We start from the raw sequence: 16,348 nt of genomic DNA on the forward strand, positions 1-16,348 counted from the left end.
GGGTGTTTATTCTTGTGTTGCCACCCTTTGGACCTCTTGTGGGGCATCATGATGATCACAGGGTCTGGGTTGATGATCTTTATATGATTAGCACTAATTTTAAATATATTTTTATCTGTTGCACCAGAATTCTTTTATGTTTTAACTATTTAATGTTCTTTTAAAAATATTGTAAGGTAGCCTGAGCAATTCAAATACATAGAAATAAATTGAAAGAGTGGGGTATACATTCCATAAATAATAATAAAGTCATCTCTAAAAGTAAATACTTGAGATTGCCCATGACATTTGCATCATGTAAGTGCTATATCAAAGATTGAAAGAGGAATGCTTTTATTGTATTCCATATAATAAGCAGTACATGATAAAAAGAGCCTATCATTTAACAGTCTGATTATATGAATCTATGACCCGCTTTTGAATATTGCATATGAAATAAGAGGATGTATTGTATCCCTTGTTCTAGATCTAAAAGAGTGACTGTGACAACAACAGTCCCATTTTATGCTTTTGCCTCTTTCTATTGTGTCATTATATAGGCTCTTTGGCCAAAGAGATGGGCACAAGGCTGTTCTCACTAAAATTAATAAGAAGTTTTTGGAGAAACAGGTTGATTCCTGCACCCCTCTGACCTGGTTCACATACATTGATTTGCTGTTTACCTGCAGTAGCACAAGCTCATAATTGTGCTGCTACACATTATGCCCAAGATAACATTTCAATGCAAATATTATTAGTAACTAAGAAGTAATAGTTTGGCTGATTACTCTTCCTGACAGTAAGAGTTGTTCGACAGTGAAATTTGCTGCCAAGGAGTGTGGTGGAATCTCCTTCTTTGGAGGTCTTTAAGCAGAGGCTTGACAACCATATGTCAGGAGTGCTCTGATGGTGTTTCCTGCTTGGCAGGGGGTTGGACTCGATGGCCCTTGTGGTCTATTCCAACTCTATGATTCTATGCCTTAGTGGTCTGTATTGCTTATATCACTCAGTTATTTCTAATATAGGGGATGGTACTTCAGCCTTTTAAACATGATTGGGGGGTGAATATTGGGTTTTTTGTGTTATGTATATTGTGCTCTCATTTTGTTTTGTTTTTTATTTTGTGAACTGCCCTGTGATCTTCGTATGAATTAAAATAAGTAAGTTCTACTGAGTTTGGCGGGATTTATTCTCTGAAATGTTTGTGCAAGATTACAACGTTAATCAAGTAATCATTTTAAATGTGAATATGAAAGAAATTGTAACCCCTCTGAAGTAAAAAAGCACATTTGTTATATTTTCAGATTGTGCATGCATGTTGTAGCAGTTGCCATGGGGTGAATGCCTCTTTTAAGATGATGCTTGTCATTCATAGTGTTTATATGTAAGTCTAATAACAGCCTTTTAAAATAGGCAGCAGATGTTTATACATTGGGACTCCCCTGCATATCAATCAGATGTTGCTGTTTTTTTAAACTAGGCTAATCTAACTGATTAAACACTGCATACAGGGATAATGTGTGATTCAGAGATTCAGATACTTATTCAGAAACTTCTACAATTGTCTGACAATCCTGAAATTATTGGGCAGAACAATCCTAATGGAGTGGGGGAGGGAAAACCTGTGGCCAAGCAACTGCCAAATCTGACTTCTAATTGCTGGGTGGATGGTGAGGGAGAGTGGATGAAGAGAAAACGAAGGCACCATCTCCAGGGCTGGCATATTTTCCCTCCTGTGTCAAGTGAATAGGAGCCCTCAGGTCCAAAGCCTCCCTAGATCTACTCTTGACGTACCCTTTTAATCTTGAGGAGGCCCCTGGAGGTGGACCTCCCTCTCTCCCTGTGGACAGGTAGATTTGTAATAACCTGTGGCAGCTGCAAAGTGTCGTAGGATTGTGTCCTGACTGATTTTAGTAATTATTCATTGAAAGGATCACACTTTGAAAATGTTTATGGAGTGATGCTAACTGATGCTTCTTTTTAAGTAAATTGGTAATTATGAAAACTAAGGTATGTTTCAAGTTTTCTGAACCTATAAGGCTAGAGCTCGTGGTTAGAATAGTAAAAAAATTGGGCTTAGAAATAAAGGAACTATTGTGTATCTTTGTTTATAAAATGGGAAACCTTAAGAGATTGTAAGATGCCAGTGTATCTGAAATGTTGTATGTGCTTTGCTGTAGTTTATCAGAATAACCTTCCATGCCATAATTTTGTTCAAAATTTTAGTTAAGATAACTTAGGAAAAGACAGGTATCAACTGATTAAAAAAAAAGTTTACACAACCTTAAATTTTTCACTAGGTATGGTGATTGCTAAGCTTTTGGAATGGAAGCATTATGCTTGATTCTTGGAACATATCTTTACAATCTCTACATCATCATCATCATCATCATAAATTTTATTTATACCCTGCCCTCCCCAGCCAAGGCTGGGCTCAGGGTGGCTAATAACCAATAATAAAAACAAGTTGAATGAATACAAGATTAAAATACAACATTAAAACATTAAAATACAGCCTCGTCACAGGAGGAGAAAGGAAAAAAGAAAGAGGGTGAGGGAATCAAATTGACTCTAAGCCAAAGGCCAGGCGGAACAACTCTTACAGGCACTGCGGAAAGAAATCAGATCCTGCAGGGCCCTGGTCTCATGAGAGAGAGCGTTCCATCATGCTGGAGCCAGTGTTGAAAAAGCCCTGGCTCTGGTTGAGGCTAATCTAATTTCCTTAGGGCCCAGGACCTCTAGGGTGTTGCTATTTATGGACCTTAAAGTCTTCCGTGGGGCATACCGGGAGAGGCGGCCCCATAGGTATGAGGGTCCTAGGCTGTGAAGGGCTTTAAAGGTCAAAACCAGCACCTTAAATCTGACCCTGTACTCCACCGGGAAGAGCACTGGGTGAATATGCTCCCATGGCAGAGACCCCGTGAGGAGCTTCGCTGAGGCATTCTGCACCCGCTGGAGTTTCTGGGACAGCTTCAGGGGCAGAGCAAATTACAGTAGTCAAGCCAGGAGGTGACCGTCGCATGGATCACTGTGGCCAGGTCGGGGAGGGAAAGGTAAGGGACCAACTGCTTGATGTAGCGAAGGTAGAAAAATGTCGCCTTGGCTGTTGCTGTAACCTGTGCCTCCATGGAAAGGAAGGTGTCAATGATTACACCCAAACTCTTAACGGAAGGCAATGGCACTAATTGGGCCCCCGCAAGAGAAGGGAGTTGGTCCCTCATCCCCATACCATCCCAACCCAGCCAGAGGACCTCTGTCTTCTAAGGATTTAGTTTCATTCGGCTCTCACGAAACCATCCAGCCACAGCTTCCAAGCATCTGGTCAATGTGTCTGGGGCGGAGTTGGTGTGGCCATCCATCAGCAGATAGATCTGAGTGTCATCAGCATATTGGTGACAGCCCAGCCCAAAGCTCCGGACAATCTGGGCAAGGTGTTAAAAGATGTTAAAAAGAATCCGGGAGAGGATTGCACCCTGCGGCACTCCACACATTAAGGAGTGGCGCGACGATATCTCCTTCTCTAGTGTCACCCTCTGTTCCCGACCAGAGATAAAAGAGCACAGCCATTTACGGGCTATGCCCTGTATCCCCATCGTCAGCAAGGCTGTAGTCCAGAAGATCATGATCGACCATGTCAAAGGCTGCTGACAAATCTAAAAGAATCAGCAGTCACGACCCGCCTCGATCCAGTTGTCTACTGAGATCATCTGTTAGGACAACCAGAGCCGTCTCGGATTGTGATTGAAATCTTGGCTGTATATTGTATTTATATCATAGCCTGTCCTGACACTAGATTTTAGAACACAAGTACTGTAACATCAATGTGACCAAGACAAAAGGATCCCTCATGCTTCAGCACTGTGAAAATTCTTCAGCAGGTAGTAATCTATATCCTGCTCCACCTACCTGAGCTTCCTCCCACTTTGTTTTTTTCTCTTGCTGCTGCTAAGATGCATAAGAATCATCTTGAAAAATATACATTGGGTTTTTGTATTAGTTTATTATGTCAATTAGAAAAAAACTTTCACAATCCAGTCTAATATAAGCATGTTAAATTTCAAATTTATTAACTAAAATCCATTGTCCTCCTGTTAAACAGGAGTAAGACAGCTTTCTATGTAAAAGAATAAACAAAATATCTGACTTCAGGATCAAACAAAGGTGATTTATTAGTTCAAGGATGTGTTGTGAACTTTCTAGTGGAACCAGGGGCTGCACGTCATCAAAGGTATTAAATAAGATCCAAGATATGTCATTTTGGATCTCATTAGGGTCATCTGCTAACACCCTGCCCCCGGTAATCTTTTATTCCTATTTTATGGCATCCAACTACAATGGTACCTCGGGTTACACGTGCTTCAGGTTACATACGCTTCAGATTACAGACTCCGCTAACCCAGAAATATTACTTCGGATTAAGAACTTTGCTTCAGGATGAGAACAGAAATCGTGCAGTGGCAGCAGGAGGCCCCATTAGCTAAATTGGTCTTCAGGTTAGCTTGTTTGGAGGTTCTAGCAGGGGAGCGCAGCTATCGTATACCCTTGACCGAAGAACGGTACACTCCTTCTATCTGGGATGGTCGTCCTCTTCCACCGAGCGCGCAGCTTCGGGAGGGACGCACATGGAGCGGTGAGGGAGGAAGGGGACACCCGCCTAGCCAGCCAGATCAGCCGAATCAACCCTGGCGATCAATGGGGTGACAGATGTCGCAGCCAGATCGCCATCACATTGGAGATGTAGAGCTTCAGGACCATATGAGCAAGATAGATAAATATCCAGCTATCCAAGACTATGGGAAAGGGTTTAATCTAACCCCATATTTGCTGGACCTACAAATCGCAAAATATAGGCGGGCGTTTACCCTTACCAGATTTGATGTATTGCCATCTGCCTTACTAAAGGGCAGATACGAGGGCACACCCTATGCTGAACGAGTTTGCCCATGTGGTCTGAAGGAGGTGGAAATGGCTTCACATGTGCTGTTACACTGCGACCTTTACGGGGATATCAGGTTACTGTTTATCTCCCCTATCGTTCAGAAATTTCCAGGTCGATCTGAATCTCAGCGGCTGAAAATCCTACTAGGAGACAAAAACCCAGAAGTAACACTGAAAGTGGCCAAGTTTTCTGCGGCCGCGATCAAGCGGAGGGCATTAGCTGTAAAAAAGTAAAAGATCTGACCCCTGGATAAGCCCCCCCCTTTTTTAAGCCCATACATATACTGTAGTGCATATATGAGTATGTATATGTGTGTGGGTGTGGGTGTATATGTGTACTGTTTTTATGTAAAATTTACAACTTTTAATCGACACCATCATTCCCTTGTAAATTATTGCTGCCTTTTATGTTTTTTTCTTCTCTTCTGGTCTATGACCGTAATAAATTTATTCATTCATTCAGTCTTCAGGTTAAGAACCATTTCAGGTTAAGAATAGACCTCCAGAACGAATTAAGTTCTTAACCCGAGGAACCACTGTACCTGAGTTCTGTAGTATGTTGATTTCTCAAATTATAAATAAATATGGGTTAGTCACAGTATAGTCTTATTGACATTTTCAGTTAGTAAATGATCTTACTGCAGGCGTAGGGAACTTGTTCCAGCTCAGGGGCAAACTTCTTGGGGCCACCTGCCAGAGGTGCTGGTTTTGCCCAAAGCAAAAATGGGTGAAGCAACAAATAACAGTTTTTTAAATCTTTGTGCAGTAGGCTAGTTTCTCTCCGTCTCTATTAGAGGTCGAAAGGATAAGTGTGGGCCAGCTTCAAAGAACAGTACTGGGAGAAACAGTTTACTTTGAATGGAAACTACTTTCCCAGCAATTAGACTAAAAAGGTGTTTTAGCTTTTTCAATCCTTTTTTGTCTTTTTCCAGGGTGGGGGAGTGGTCTTCAACAAGAGTGCTGCTGGGACAGGAAGGGTTGGACAGTTCTGGATCTAGCCCTTAGACTCAAAATGGTATCCCACCCCCCACCCCCGTTCTTATGCATTAATATTTTCTTGTGGCAAAATGCATCATAGCTGTTACCTTAATATTTTTGTTGAATATTTATGAAAAAAGAAAAACTTTTGAGAAAGCAGTTTTGTCCTGAATAACTTAATAGTTAGCTTCTCATTTGGGTTGATAATTTCAAAGTTTGCATTCTGTTTTGCCACAATAAACTGGCTTAGCAAATTCCCTATAAAAGGTGGCTACTGTGGTCTCTGATCCGAAGGAAAACATAGGTTCATTGAGTGTTATCTGTTTTAAATCTGAGCAGCTGTTTTGATTGTATTATAAAAGGAAGTAAGATGATGACTCATACAACCCAGAGAGGTGTTGTAAAAAATAGTTTCTGGTTTGGCCTGTGTAACTGAAGGTGGGGTAGGAAGCTGTGTAATGAAGTAATAACTTTGAGACTGGTATGCTGTGATGCTGTAGAGATCTAGAGAATTGAGAGACTGGTGTATGGAGATGGTGTTAACTGGTTTTCATTATGATAATTTTAAGATTTCTTATCAGTAAAACATTTTATGAGTAATGCTCAAATAAACTCTCTCCCTGATTCTTGAGATTGAAAGTTTAACGTTTGCTACTTTTTGATTCATTGGTACCTCCTCTTCCAAAATAAATTGAAGTGTTGTCAATAGCATGCTGTGGATATCCATTCCATCTGAATAAGGAGAGGCAGTGCAGATGCTGAATCAGTGTTAGGAGACAGTATTGCATTGTTGCCATTGGCATTTTTGACCTGGCTTAAGGTGCTCATGATGACGTATAAAACCCTACATGATTTAAGTCACCAATACCTGAAAAAAACACCTTCTTCCCCTGTGCTTGCTTGCCTTGCCTGCCTGTTAAAATCTGCAAAGGAGGCACTCTTCGTCCCCACCCCCCATTGCAGAGATGTGGAGGAAGGTTTTCTCTTTTGAAACCTCTATACCATTTTCAAGGGCAGCCCCTCATAGAATATATTACTGTAGTCTAGATTATCCTTCTATTCTTGGTTCAGGCCTGGATATAGGACTGAATCAGCCTTTGTTGCCCTAATTTCTTGATTGAGGGTGGGACATGGGGAATGTTACTGTTCTTGATTTTTCTGTGGCTTTTGATACCATTTACCATTGCATCTTCCTGGACCCACTCTGAGATTGCTATTGGAGACACTGTACTGTAGTGGTTGTGATCCTCTCTGTAGGGGCAAGTCTAGAGAGTAGCATTGGGAGAGTGCTTATTGCTTATTGGCCACTGAAGCCATGTTGACTTTAAGTGACAGATATGGCTCATGCAGTACCCACAAGCTACACACCTGCTTATTTAGGGGAATGCAACATTATCTAGATCAGGCTGTTCCTTCAAACCCCAGAGAAAGAGTTGAGTGTCACCATTGTACTGACAACACATCACCCCAGGTTCTCTGATAACCCCTCCTGGTGGCTTCATATAGGTGTTAAAAAGTATGGGAGACAAAATCAAACTCTGTGGGACAACACATGTGCTCCTATGGGACATCATATGAACAGGTCATTATATGAAAAGGATGCAACTTTAAATGTGCAGTAGTTGAAGTTTTTTTTTTAAAAAAAATTCCTGGGCTTCAGTAGGTTAGAAAGAATCACTCTCAGCCAGGATTTAATCTTGTATGTGTCCAATAGTAAATAAACTTTCATAATCCTTATGAGCATTCTGTGGTTTTGTGGCCTGCCTTTGTATACCACTACACTTGAATTAATGGTTGAATAACCTGTTACATTCAGTAGATAGTTGTATTGCTACTCCATGGAATTGCAGACATGTTATAGAACAATAGACTTCAGTTCAAGGCTGTAGAAATAAATCAGTTGCAAGCTTCAAAACGATGCTATTTGTTCTGCTTCAGCCTTCTGGTCTGGAGTGAAAACAGGTATAAGAGAGGTTTGTGTGATTGGCCATCAAGAAGTGGCAGGGAAAGGGAAAGGAAGGGAGGCTCTCCCCACTTCAGCAATTATGGGCAGATTTGGCCTTTGGCTTTCAGTCAGAATACCCTGACCTAGTGATCTGAAAATGAGATTGAAATTCTTGCACTGCATATTATTAGAATGGATGAAACATATTTAAGATGACCTGCATTATTACTGATATGTCATGGTATTTCTGCCTGTGGAATGTGGTATGGTAGAATGCTGTTCATTCAAATTTTATTTAAGGCAACGTGCTGATTCATCTGAGGCAAGTGACAGCATTTCCTTCTGAGTATGTACCGGAGCTGACCAGAGTTGCCACACAAGTTTTCTTGTCATACACAGGATATGCATATATATTTATTCAGAGAAGTGTTGGTGAAAGGGTGTTGAGAGAAAGTGGCTTTTTCACCTCCTTATCCCTTTCTGAACCCCTAAAATAGGATGGGCTATATCACAACAGGAGAAAGGGGGAGATGGTCAAAATTTGGGCAGAAACACCTTCCATTGAACATGCCATGATGGTATTAATTATATGTGACATAATTAGGTGAATCCCAACATGCTAGCCACAGTCATGAAGAAGTATTTCCTTGAGAAAATCTGATTTTGGTTCATTAGAACATTAAAAATCATCCATGCAAAATGTGACAAGTTTGTTAGCTTGTACAACTGAATTACTGTCTAAGCAATAAAGCGCTCAGAGTGGTTTATGTATGTAATTCTCTTTGTACAGTAATATACTTGATTGCTTTTCTTTTTAGTTTTATTTATTTAAAACTTGCTGCCTTTCAGTTTAAATATTTTTCAGGCTAACTTATAAAATAGAAATTAAACAAATATAACAAGATTAAATAGCGAACTATGAACTCTCAAAATACCATTACAGCAGTGATTTTTCAAAGTTGTATTGTGGTGGTTTGCTTGTTTTTTGCAAGCCGCAATACAAATGGAACATGTTGTAGCCTGCAAATAATAAGCAAACAAAGCAGTATAGTAAGCATGAATATAAATATACAAAGGTGTGTTGATTTGTTCAAGCTCTGTCAAATAATCAGCGTGCATAAGAAGTTGACTTTGAATTCATGGGCTTTACAAGCAAAATCCTGTTGTCATTCCCTCTGGGATCAATGTTCAGGTTGTGAGCGCAGTGTCTTGTGTAACCAACTTGACATAAAGAAAGGTGGATCAAAAGACAGTTGGGCACGGTGGGCTCTTGTTTCTCTTCTTCTTGACCAGGGTTTCCCCAACTTTGGTCTCCAGCTGTTTTTGGACTACAACTCGCATCATCCCTAGCTAGCATGACCAGTGGTCAGGGATGATTGGAATTGTAATTCAAAAACAGCTGGACACTCAAGTTTCGGAAACCCCACTCTAGAAAAACCACAAACTGTAACCAATATTTGTTTTGTGGTTTGCAGCTCATGGTTTGTTTGGAGAAGACAATGCACAAACCTGGGTTTGGATAACATGCTTGGCCAAACCATGGCTTAGCTTGCAGCAGTGTAGGAGGAGGTCTGGGCCAGAAATGCAACAGCTGCAGTCTCCTCTCTGGGATCCCTTACTGTCATATCAAGCTGTTTCTTTCTTGCTCTTTTTTGTAATCAGATGGCAGGAATGTGTGCTCAAAGCAAACATGGATAAGCTTAGATTCTTATGATCCTTAACACATTTGTAGAATTTTCATAACAACCAAAGCACTGAATATATTATTAATTTATGGAATATTTCATTGGCACTATTTCTCAACAATACAGTGGATGCTTGGGTTGCGAACGTGATCCTTTTGGGATGCACGTTCGACACCTGCAGCGTTCGCAACCCACAGTGGTGCGTCTGCGCACGCACGGGTTGCGATTCAGCACTTCTGCGCATGTGCAACCGCCGAAACCCGGAAGTAACCTGTTCTGGTAGCATATATTTTCTCATTGTTACTCTTGTGTTCTGTTGGGCATAATATTAATATATGTTATTGTTTGATAGCATCTAGAAGGTGATGTTTCTGTTTTCTTCTTGCTAGCATTTAGTAGGGGTAAAAGCTGGTCTAGTAATAAAATGGGAGATTAGACAACTTTATTGAAGATAAAGCTATCAGTGACTACTAGGAACAAATGGGAGAGGAATGCTGCCTTCATGTTCTGCTTTTGAGCTTCCCATGTGCATTTGGTTGGTCGCAAAAGGGTGTTAGAGAAGAGTCTTTTTTATGATCTTCCATGGCTCTTCTTTATGTCTATCTACCCAATCTAAAAAGCCAGTTCCCAACATTTCATGGCACTCTACCAAAAAATAGAATTCAGAATAGTGCTGTCTAAATAGAAACAGGCATTATGATAAAGCATTGTATTTAGGACTGGAAAATTTTGTGATGAGAGCCTCTTCTTCCCAACACTGGGTACTCAGCCTTCACTGACAGAGATTCCACAGGGGGATCTTTCTGCAGAGGGCCTGAGTAGCCTTTACAATACGCAGAAGTTCTTTGTCTGTGCATGCAACTTAGCTATTGAAACAACAGGCATTTGGGGTAGTTCTTAAGACATTCAAATTGGAACCTTTGCTCATAACTCTGCACTGTATATATAAACATAAAACTTTATAACAGTGCTTCAGACAGTTCCTAATGCCAATGGAGAAAATAGAGCCATAATTTATATGGAACTCCCTGCCACAGGAGGTTAGGTTATCTCCTCCTTTGCTGGTGTTCATTCAACTAGAAAGTTCTTTTATAAAAAGCTTTTGACTTTTGTGGTTTTAGGGGGTTTTATAGTCTGGTTCTCTTGTGTTCTGTTCTTGGATTTTTTGTTGTGGTGGAGGTTTTTTAAAATGAAATATCATTGCTATGTTGTTGGTGTATTGCTTTAGCTGTTTTGGGCATCTCTATTCAGAGAGGAAATGTGAGTTTATAAATTATAAATGTTCAGCTTTTGCCACACCTTTTCTGTTGTGGAATGCTCTCCCCTGAGAGTCCTATGTGCCTAGATCTATTCTTGCCTTTTAGAAAGTAGATGAAGACTAGGGCAGAGAGCCAATGACTCTTCCTGCATTTGCGTATCTGAATTTGGTTTAGTGAATTGCAGGGAGAGAGATGAAGAGAAAGTATGTGCTTAGTTTCTGAAGAGCTGCTCACATGCCACAACCTTTTCTCTCTGGCCCATGAAAAAATGTTGGTATTCATAACTTGGATGGGGTGGTGAGGACTAGTGAGAGGGACTGCTGTTAGTATTGCACTGTAGAACAGCACAGTGTAAATCAGGGGTAGACAACCTAAGGCCCGTGGGCCAGATACGGCCCAGTCACCTTCTCAGACGGTCTGGGAATCAGCGTGTTTTTACATGAGTAGAATGTGTCCTTTTATTTAAAATGCATCTCTGGATTATTTGTGGGGCATAGGAATTCCCCCCCCCCAAAAAAAAATGGTCTGAGGGATGATGGACCCGGCCCATGGCTGGAAAAGGTTTCTGACCCCTGGTGTAAATGATGATTTCTCTTTTTACTCCTGGAAGTATGTGGGGTATGTGGTGAGCAAATCACATGAGTAAATAGGAAGGTGGGGATCATTTCTTGATTATTATTTTTGCAAGGCCAACCAGTCTGTTTTTACATACAATTTATGAGTGGCTCCCATATTTATTTATTTAGTTAGTTCTCACTTTGACCCAGGAGTTCTCGGGAGGACTTCTGCCCCCTCCCTTCTTCCATGCTCCTTCCCCTGGCTAGGACACTACTCCTCGGTGGAAGGGGGCATATATGTGAGTGCATGTCTTGTTGCTTAGCTGCTGAGTTAGCACTTATGCATTAGTTTTGTACTGTGGAGAAAATGTGGATGTTTCCAGTGTACCCTAGCAAGTAAGACCTAGAGATTCCTGTCATGGCTTTCAGTACGTTACTTGTTGCTTAGTGTTTGGATGTTCACAAGATGCTTGTGGATTTAAGTAGGATATCATTATCCTAGTTACGATAAACATTCCTGTGAAACAATGAAAGTCCTATGTTGTGCATGTATATGAACTACCGTATTTTTCGCTCTATAACACGCACCAGACCATAACACGCACGTAGTTTTTAGAGGAGGAAAACAAGAAAAAAATATTCTAAACGAAATAGTGGATATATGATTTTTGTGGTTCATGCTATGGCCACAGACATGTGATCTGACAGTGAGTTTGGAGTAGCCCAGTGCAAAAATCCTGAAGATCCATGTGGGATCCATGCTTTGTAACCACGGAGGAGGGAAGGGGAACCATGGATCCTCTGCTCACGGCTGCAGCAGATCCCCCCCCGCCACCCGCAGGCATTCGCTCCATAACACGCACAGACATTTCCCCTTATTTTCTAGGAGGAAAAAAGTGAGTGTTATGGTGCAAAACATACGGTATCTTGCATTCCCTTTATCAGATAATTCCCTAGAATTTCACATGGCAACTACTTCGATAACTTGGAATTTAGGGCTCTAAAGGTGAAAGCTAGCGCTTTGAATTGAGCCCAGAAGTGGACTGGGAGCCGGTGCAGATGATGAAGCACTGGTGTAATGGGATGGTATTTATCGATCATGCTCAAATAATGTGGCCATCTTAGTTTGGACCAACTGAAGAGATTCTGGACTGTTTTCAGAGGCAGACCCACACATTATAGCAATCGAACTGAGAGGTTACAAGAACTGGGTGAACTCCAACAAGCCTTTATTTGTCCATGTAGGTTCACAGTTGTTACATCAGCCCAAGTTGATAAATGCATAGTGCATTAATGTAAGAATGCAGCTATTACAGATCATGTACCTTGGCTGTCTGAAGAAGATAGACTGCTTTGTGAGGGTAATGCTCCTTTAAGAGATGAGCTAGAAAGAACCACTTGAAATATACTAGAAGTGAAGGGATGTTGCCAGTAGCAGTCCGAGTGTGTGAGAGAACTAAGATGGACTGATATTGTGCTAAAGCATGTAACAAGTTTCTAGCATTGCGGAATAATGCAGGGATCTATTTTCATAACTACAGTTTTTTTGGTGGACATTCTAAATATTTTAGGATACATAATTTTGAAAATATAAAAAATAACCCTGCTGCATTTGCCTGAAGTTTTTTCTCCTTTCTGTACTTACTCATGGTTTATGAAGCTTAGGATGATCATAATACAATTAACCAGTTGTAATCAAACCTGAAGCAGTGGTGCAGTTAATACACTGTGTTTAAACACCAGTCTATAAAGTCTATATATACCTTATGTATTGTTTTCAAATAATTCAGATTTCATTCTTGAAATTTTATAGCACGGACCCCAGTTTATTCTCTCTTGGCGGGTATGGAGGCGGATTCCATAAGTGGGAAGCATCACCAAGAAGGCCCTTTCTCTGGTTGACACCACCTCATGTCACGTGGGGAAACCTGAAAAAAGAGCCTCTGATGAAAATCTCAAGGAAAAGGCATATATATATGGCAGAAGACGTAATTTGGAACTATTATGATACAGATCATCCAATTGTGGAATCTTAATGTGATGCATTCACCATGATAAATGTTGTTTTAGGATCAGTAAACATGCTCTTCATGAAAAGTGCTAAAATTTAAAACATTGCAGTAGTCAAGTTTCAAATGCAGCTCACTTGGAGTTATTTGTTTAAACTGTTTCTGATACAGAACTAAGCATATTTAAAATCAAAGCACTCCAGTTTATATAGGTGTATGGGTATGAAGAAGAGTTATTTGCTATGGCAGTTACCTGCTATTTCCAGTTGTAGGGAAAGTAAACATAAGAGACTATTTCCTCCACTCATACGCTTTTTTTCTTGGAGTGTGTTGAATATGTAATAATAACTTGGTGTATTAGAGAGGCAAAATCATTGATAAATGTATAGAAATAAATTATTACATAAGAAAGCAAGTGAATTAACAAAATGTCATTGATTCTATTTTATTTCATTACAGGATCTGGAATTCCATGGAGTTATGAGATTTTATTTTCAAGACAAAGCAGCTGGGAATTTTGCAACAAAATGTATCCGTGTGTCTAGCACTGCTACAACTCAGGATGTGATAGAAACACTTGCGGAGAAATTTCGGCCGGATATGCGGATGTTATCATCCCCTAAATACTCACTTTATGAAGTGCACGTCAGTGGAGGTTAGTGTATTAAGTTTGAGACTACTCAAAACTTAACACTGTATCTATATTAATTGCAGAGAGCGAGGGAGTAAAATTTGGCTTAGAAGATTAAGTAATTTCCAATCACTGCTTGGCAGTTACATTGCTTGGCAGTTTCCCTTGGCAGTTACATTGATTAGAGACAACAAAATTGTCAGTTAAAATGACATATTGAAAACTTTGCAAAATAAAAACATAACCAAGACACACACTCACAAATTACAATATAAAAAAATTCAGATTCAAAATGTAAGACCTCAAGATGTAGCCTCAGAAAAAGTCTCCCAATGCCTTAATGAAGAGGAAGATCTTGCATGGGTTTTTGAAGGCTTGGAGACTTGTTCTGAGATTTGTTTTTTAAAGAAGCATGTCCACCATGCTGGGTTTAAAGTAGTGTAGAATGATTTTTCATTAACTGATGCCAGCTATTAGTCCACACAGTAATGATAATATGAATTATGGTATTCTCAATGATTGATTAATTAATAGAATGCTTTTGAACATGGATTGTAAATTTCAGCTGGCTCAGAATGTGGTACCCCACCTCTTAAAGAGAGTTGGTATTAAGCAATATACACAACTACTTTCTTTCATTTGCACTGGCTACTGATTTCTTTCTAGGGCCCTGCTTGCTAGAAACAACGTGTAATCTTAATATAATCATGCAGGAAAACGGTTTCTACAGAAAGCTCAGAATTGCACATCTGACCAGAATAACCAATCATTGTCCTAGAAACAACAGTAGAATGATTGTTAAGCCAAACTCTGAAATAGTTCTTAATGCTCTCTTCCATTGACATCTTTTTCTTCAGGCTGTAATATACCAAGCAGTACATGTACATATAGCGTACAGACATTGCTTTTCATAATTATTTTAAAGTATTTTACTCATTTGTGTATTTCTATTTTTGAAATTATACAAATTTTCTAGAAAAGAAAAACTGAAGTTTTTCTTCAGGCTTCATGTCAGGGTTAACATTGTATACCAGGAACTTCATTAGGTTTTCAAGGACTGCTTGTAATAAGTGTTTTTTGTGTGCATATCTGCTTTTCTGTGGGTTCTGTTTATTCTTGACTGGTTGGAACTGTTAAGTGTCTACTGTTTCAGCTTTTAAGAAGTAACCTTGACATAAAATGCTTTGGGCTTCTGTCTTGTTAGTACTGTTTTTAATTTTTTTAATAATCTGTTAGATGTTGATGTCTGGATATCTGGAGTTTGGTATCATCACTGTGTTTATGACACTCCATTTTCTTTCATTCTTGACTGGTTTAGGAATGTGAATATTGACTATGAACTAGTTTGTGTTTTGATTTGGTAGTGGATTGGATATGTCTTGGTAAACTCAAGCTGAATTGAGAGTCAGCATGGTCTAGGGAAAGTGCTATTTTGTTTTATTGGTTTTAAAAGCTGTTTCAGGCTTACAAATTTATCTTAATCTCTTACCATAAAATTTTAATCCACATTCCCCATTTCTTATAGAGATGTTCAAAAGTGTCTTACAAAATCTAACAGAACTTCCAGAATTTTAAAAAGTTATATTACATGTTCTTGAATTTAAATTGGATATTTCCTAAATATGTTTTTGTAACTATATCTTGAGAGGCTACTTCTTAGCAGAAGGATGACTTTAAAAATGAAGTAATGGCTAACCTGTCAGTTTCTAGCTTTGGCTGTGTGAGCAATATTTATCTGAAATGGTAGTGAGGAAATGGCTTTAATAACTGTGTTGTTTAAAAAAATAAAAAATAGGAGCCGTAGAGGAGCCCCTCCTTTCACTTATGGAAGGAACTTTGAAATGAATAACTATTAGTATCATCTGAGTAGCCTGCTGGCACAGCTTGCCAGTGGTTCATATTCTGCTCTGATTTTAAAACAGGGCAGCTAACCAGGTATCCTCCAAATGTTATGGACTGCAATTCCCATCAGCTCTAGCCAGCATGACCAATGAGTAGGAATGATGGGAGCTGACATCCACAACATCTAGAGGGTACCACCATGTCAGCTACCACTGCTTTGAAAGATCTGATAGGGTCTTCTGCTTTAGAAGTGCAATAAATTAAATCATGAATTAAATCTTGTTGTTTGGCTAATAAGTTAACAGTCAGTGTACTGCAATTGTTGATCTTGAAATAGTAAGTAACCACTAGTTATGTTTTATTTCATATTTTGAAGAAGAAAGAAGATTGGATATAGACGAGAAACCTTTAGTTGTACAATTAAATTGGAACAAAGATGATCGAGAAGGAAGATTTGTACTCAAGAATGAAAATGATGCACTTCCTCCAAAGGTAAAAGAAAGCAATATTACTGTATATTTTTGA

At 39.6% G+C, this 16,348-nt stretch overlaps 1 protein-coding gene across 14 annotated transcripts in view; it reads left to right on the top strand.

Moving 5' to 3' along the window:
* Positions 1-16,348, top strand: part of AFDN (afadin, adherens junction formation factor) — an 88,526-nt gene that overhangs the window by 7,377 nt on the left and 64,801 nt on the right. For 13 of the 14 annotated variants that reach the window (XM_083496357.1, XM_083496370.1, XM_083496363.1 and 10 more), the window contains exons 2-3: positions 13,810-14,005; positions 16,200-16,315. In XM_083496357.1, the coding sequence (XP_083352483.1) occupies positions 13,810-14,005; positions 16,200-16,315 (312 nt within the window). The remainder of the gene's footprint in view (positions 1-13,809; positions 14,006-16,199; positions 16,316-16,348) is intronic. The other variant, XM_083496365.1, reaches the window with a different exon arrangement.

Source organism: Podarcis liolepis (assembly GCF_965112155.1).
Source record: "Podarcis liolepis genome assembly, chromosome: 3".
NCBI lineage: Eukaryota > Metazoa > Chordata > Lepidosauria > Squamata > Lacertidae > Podarcis > Podarcis liolepis.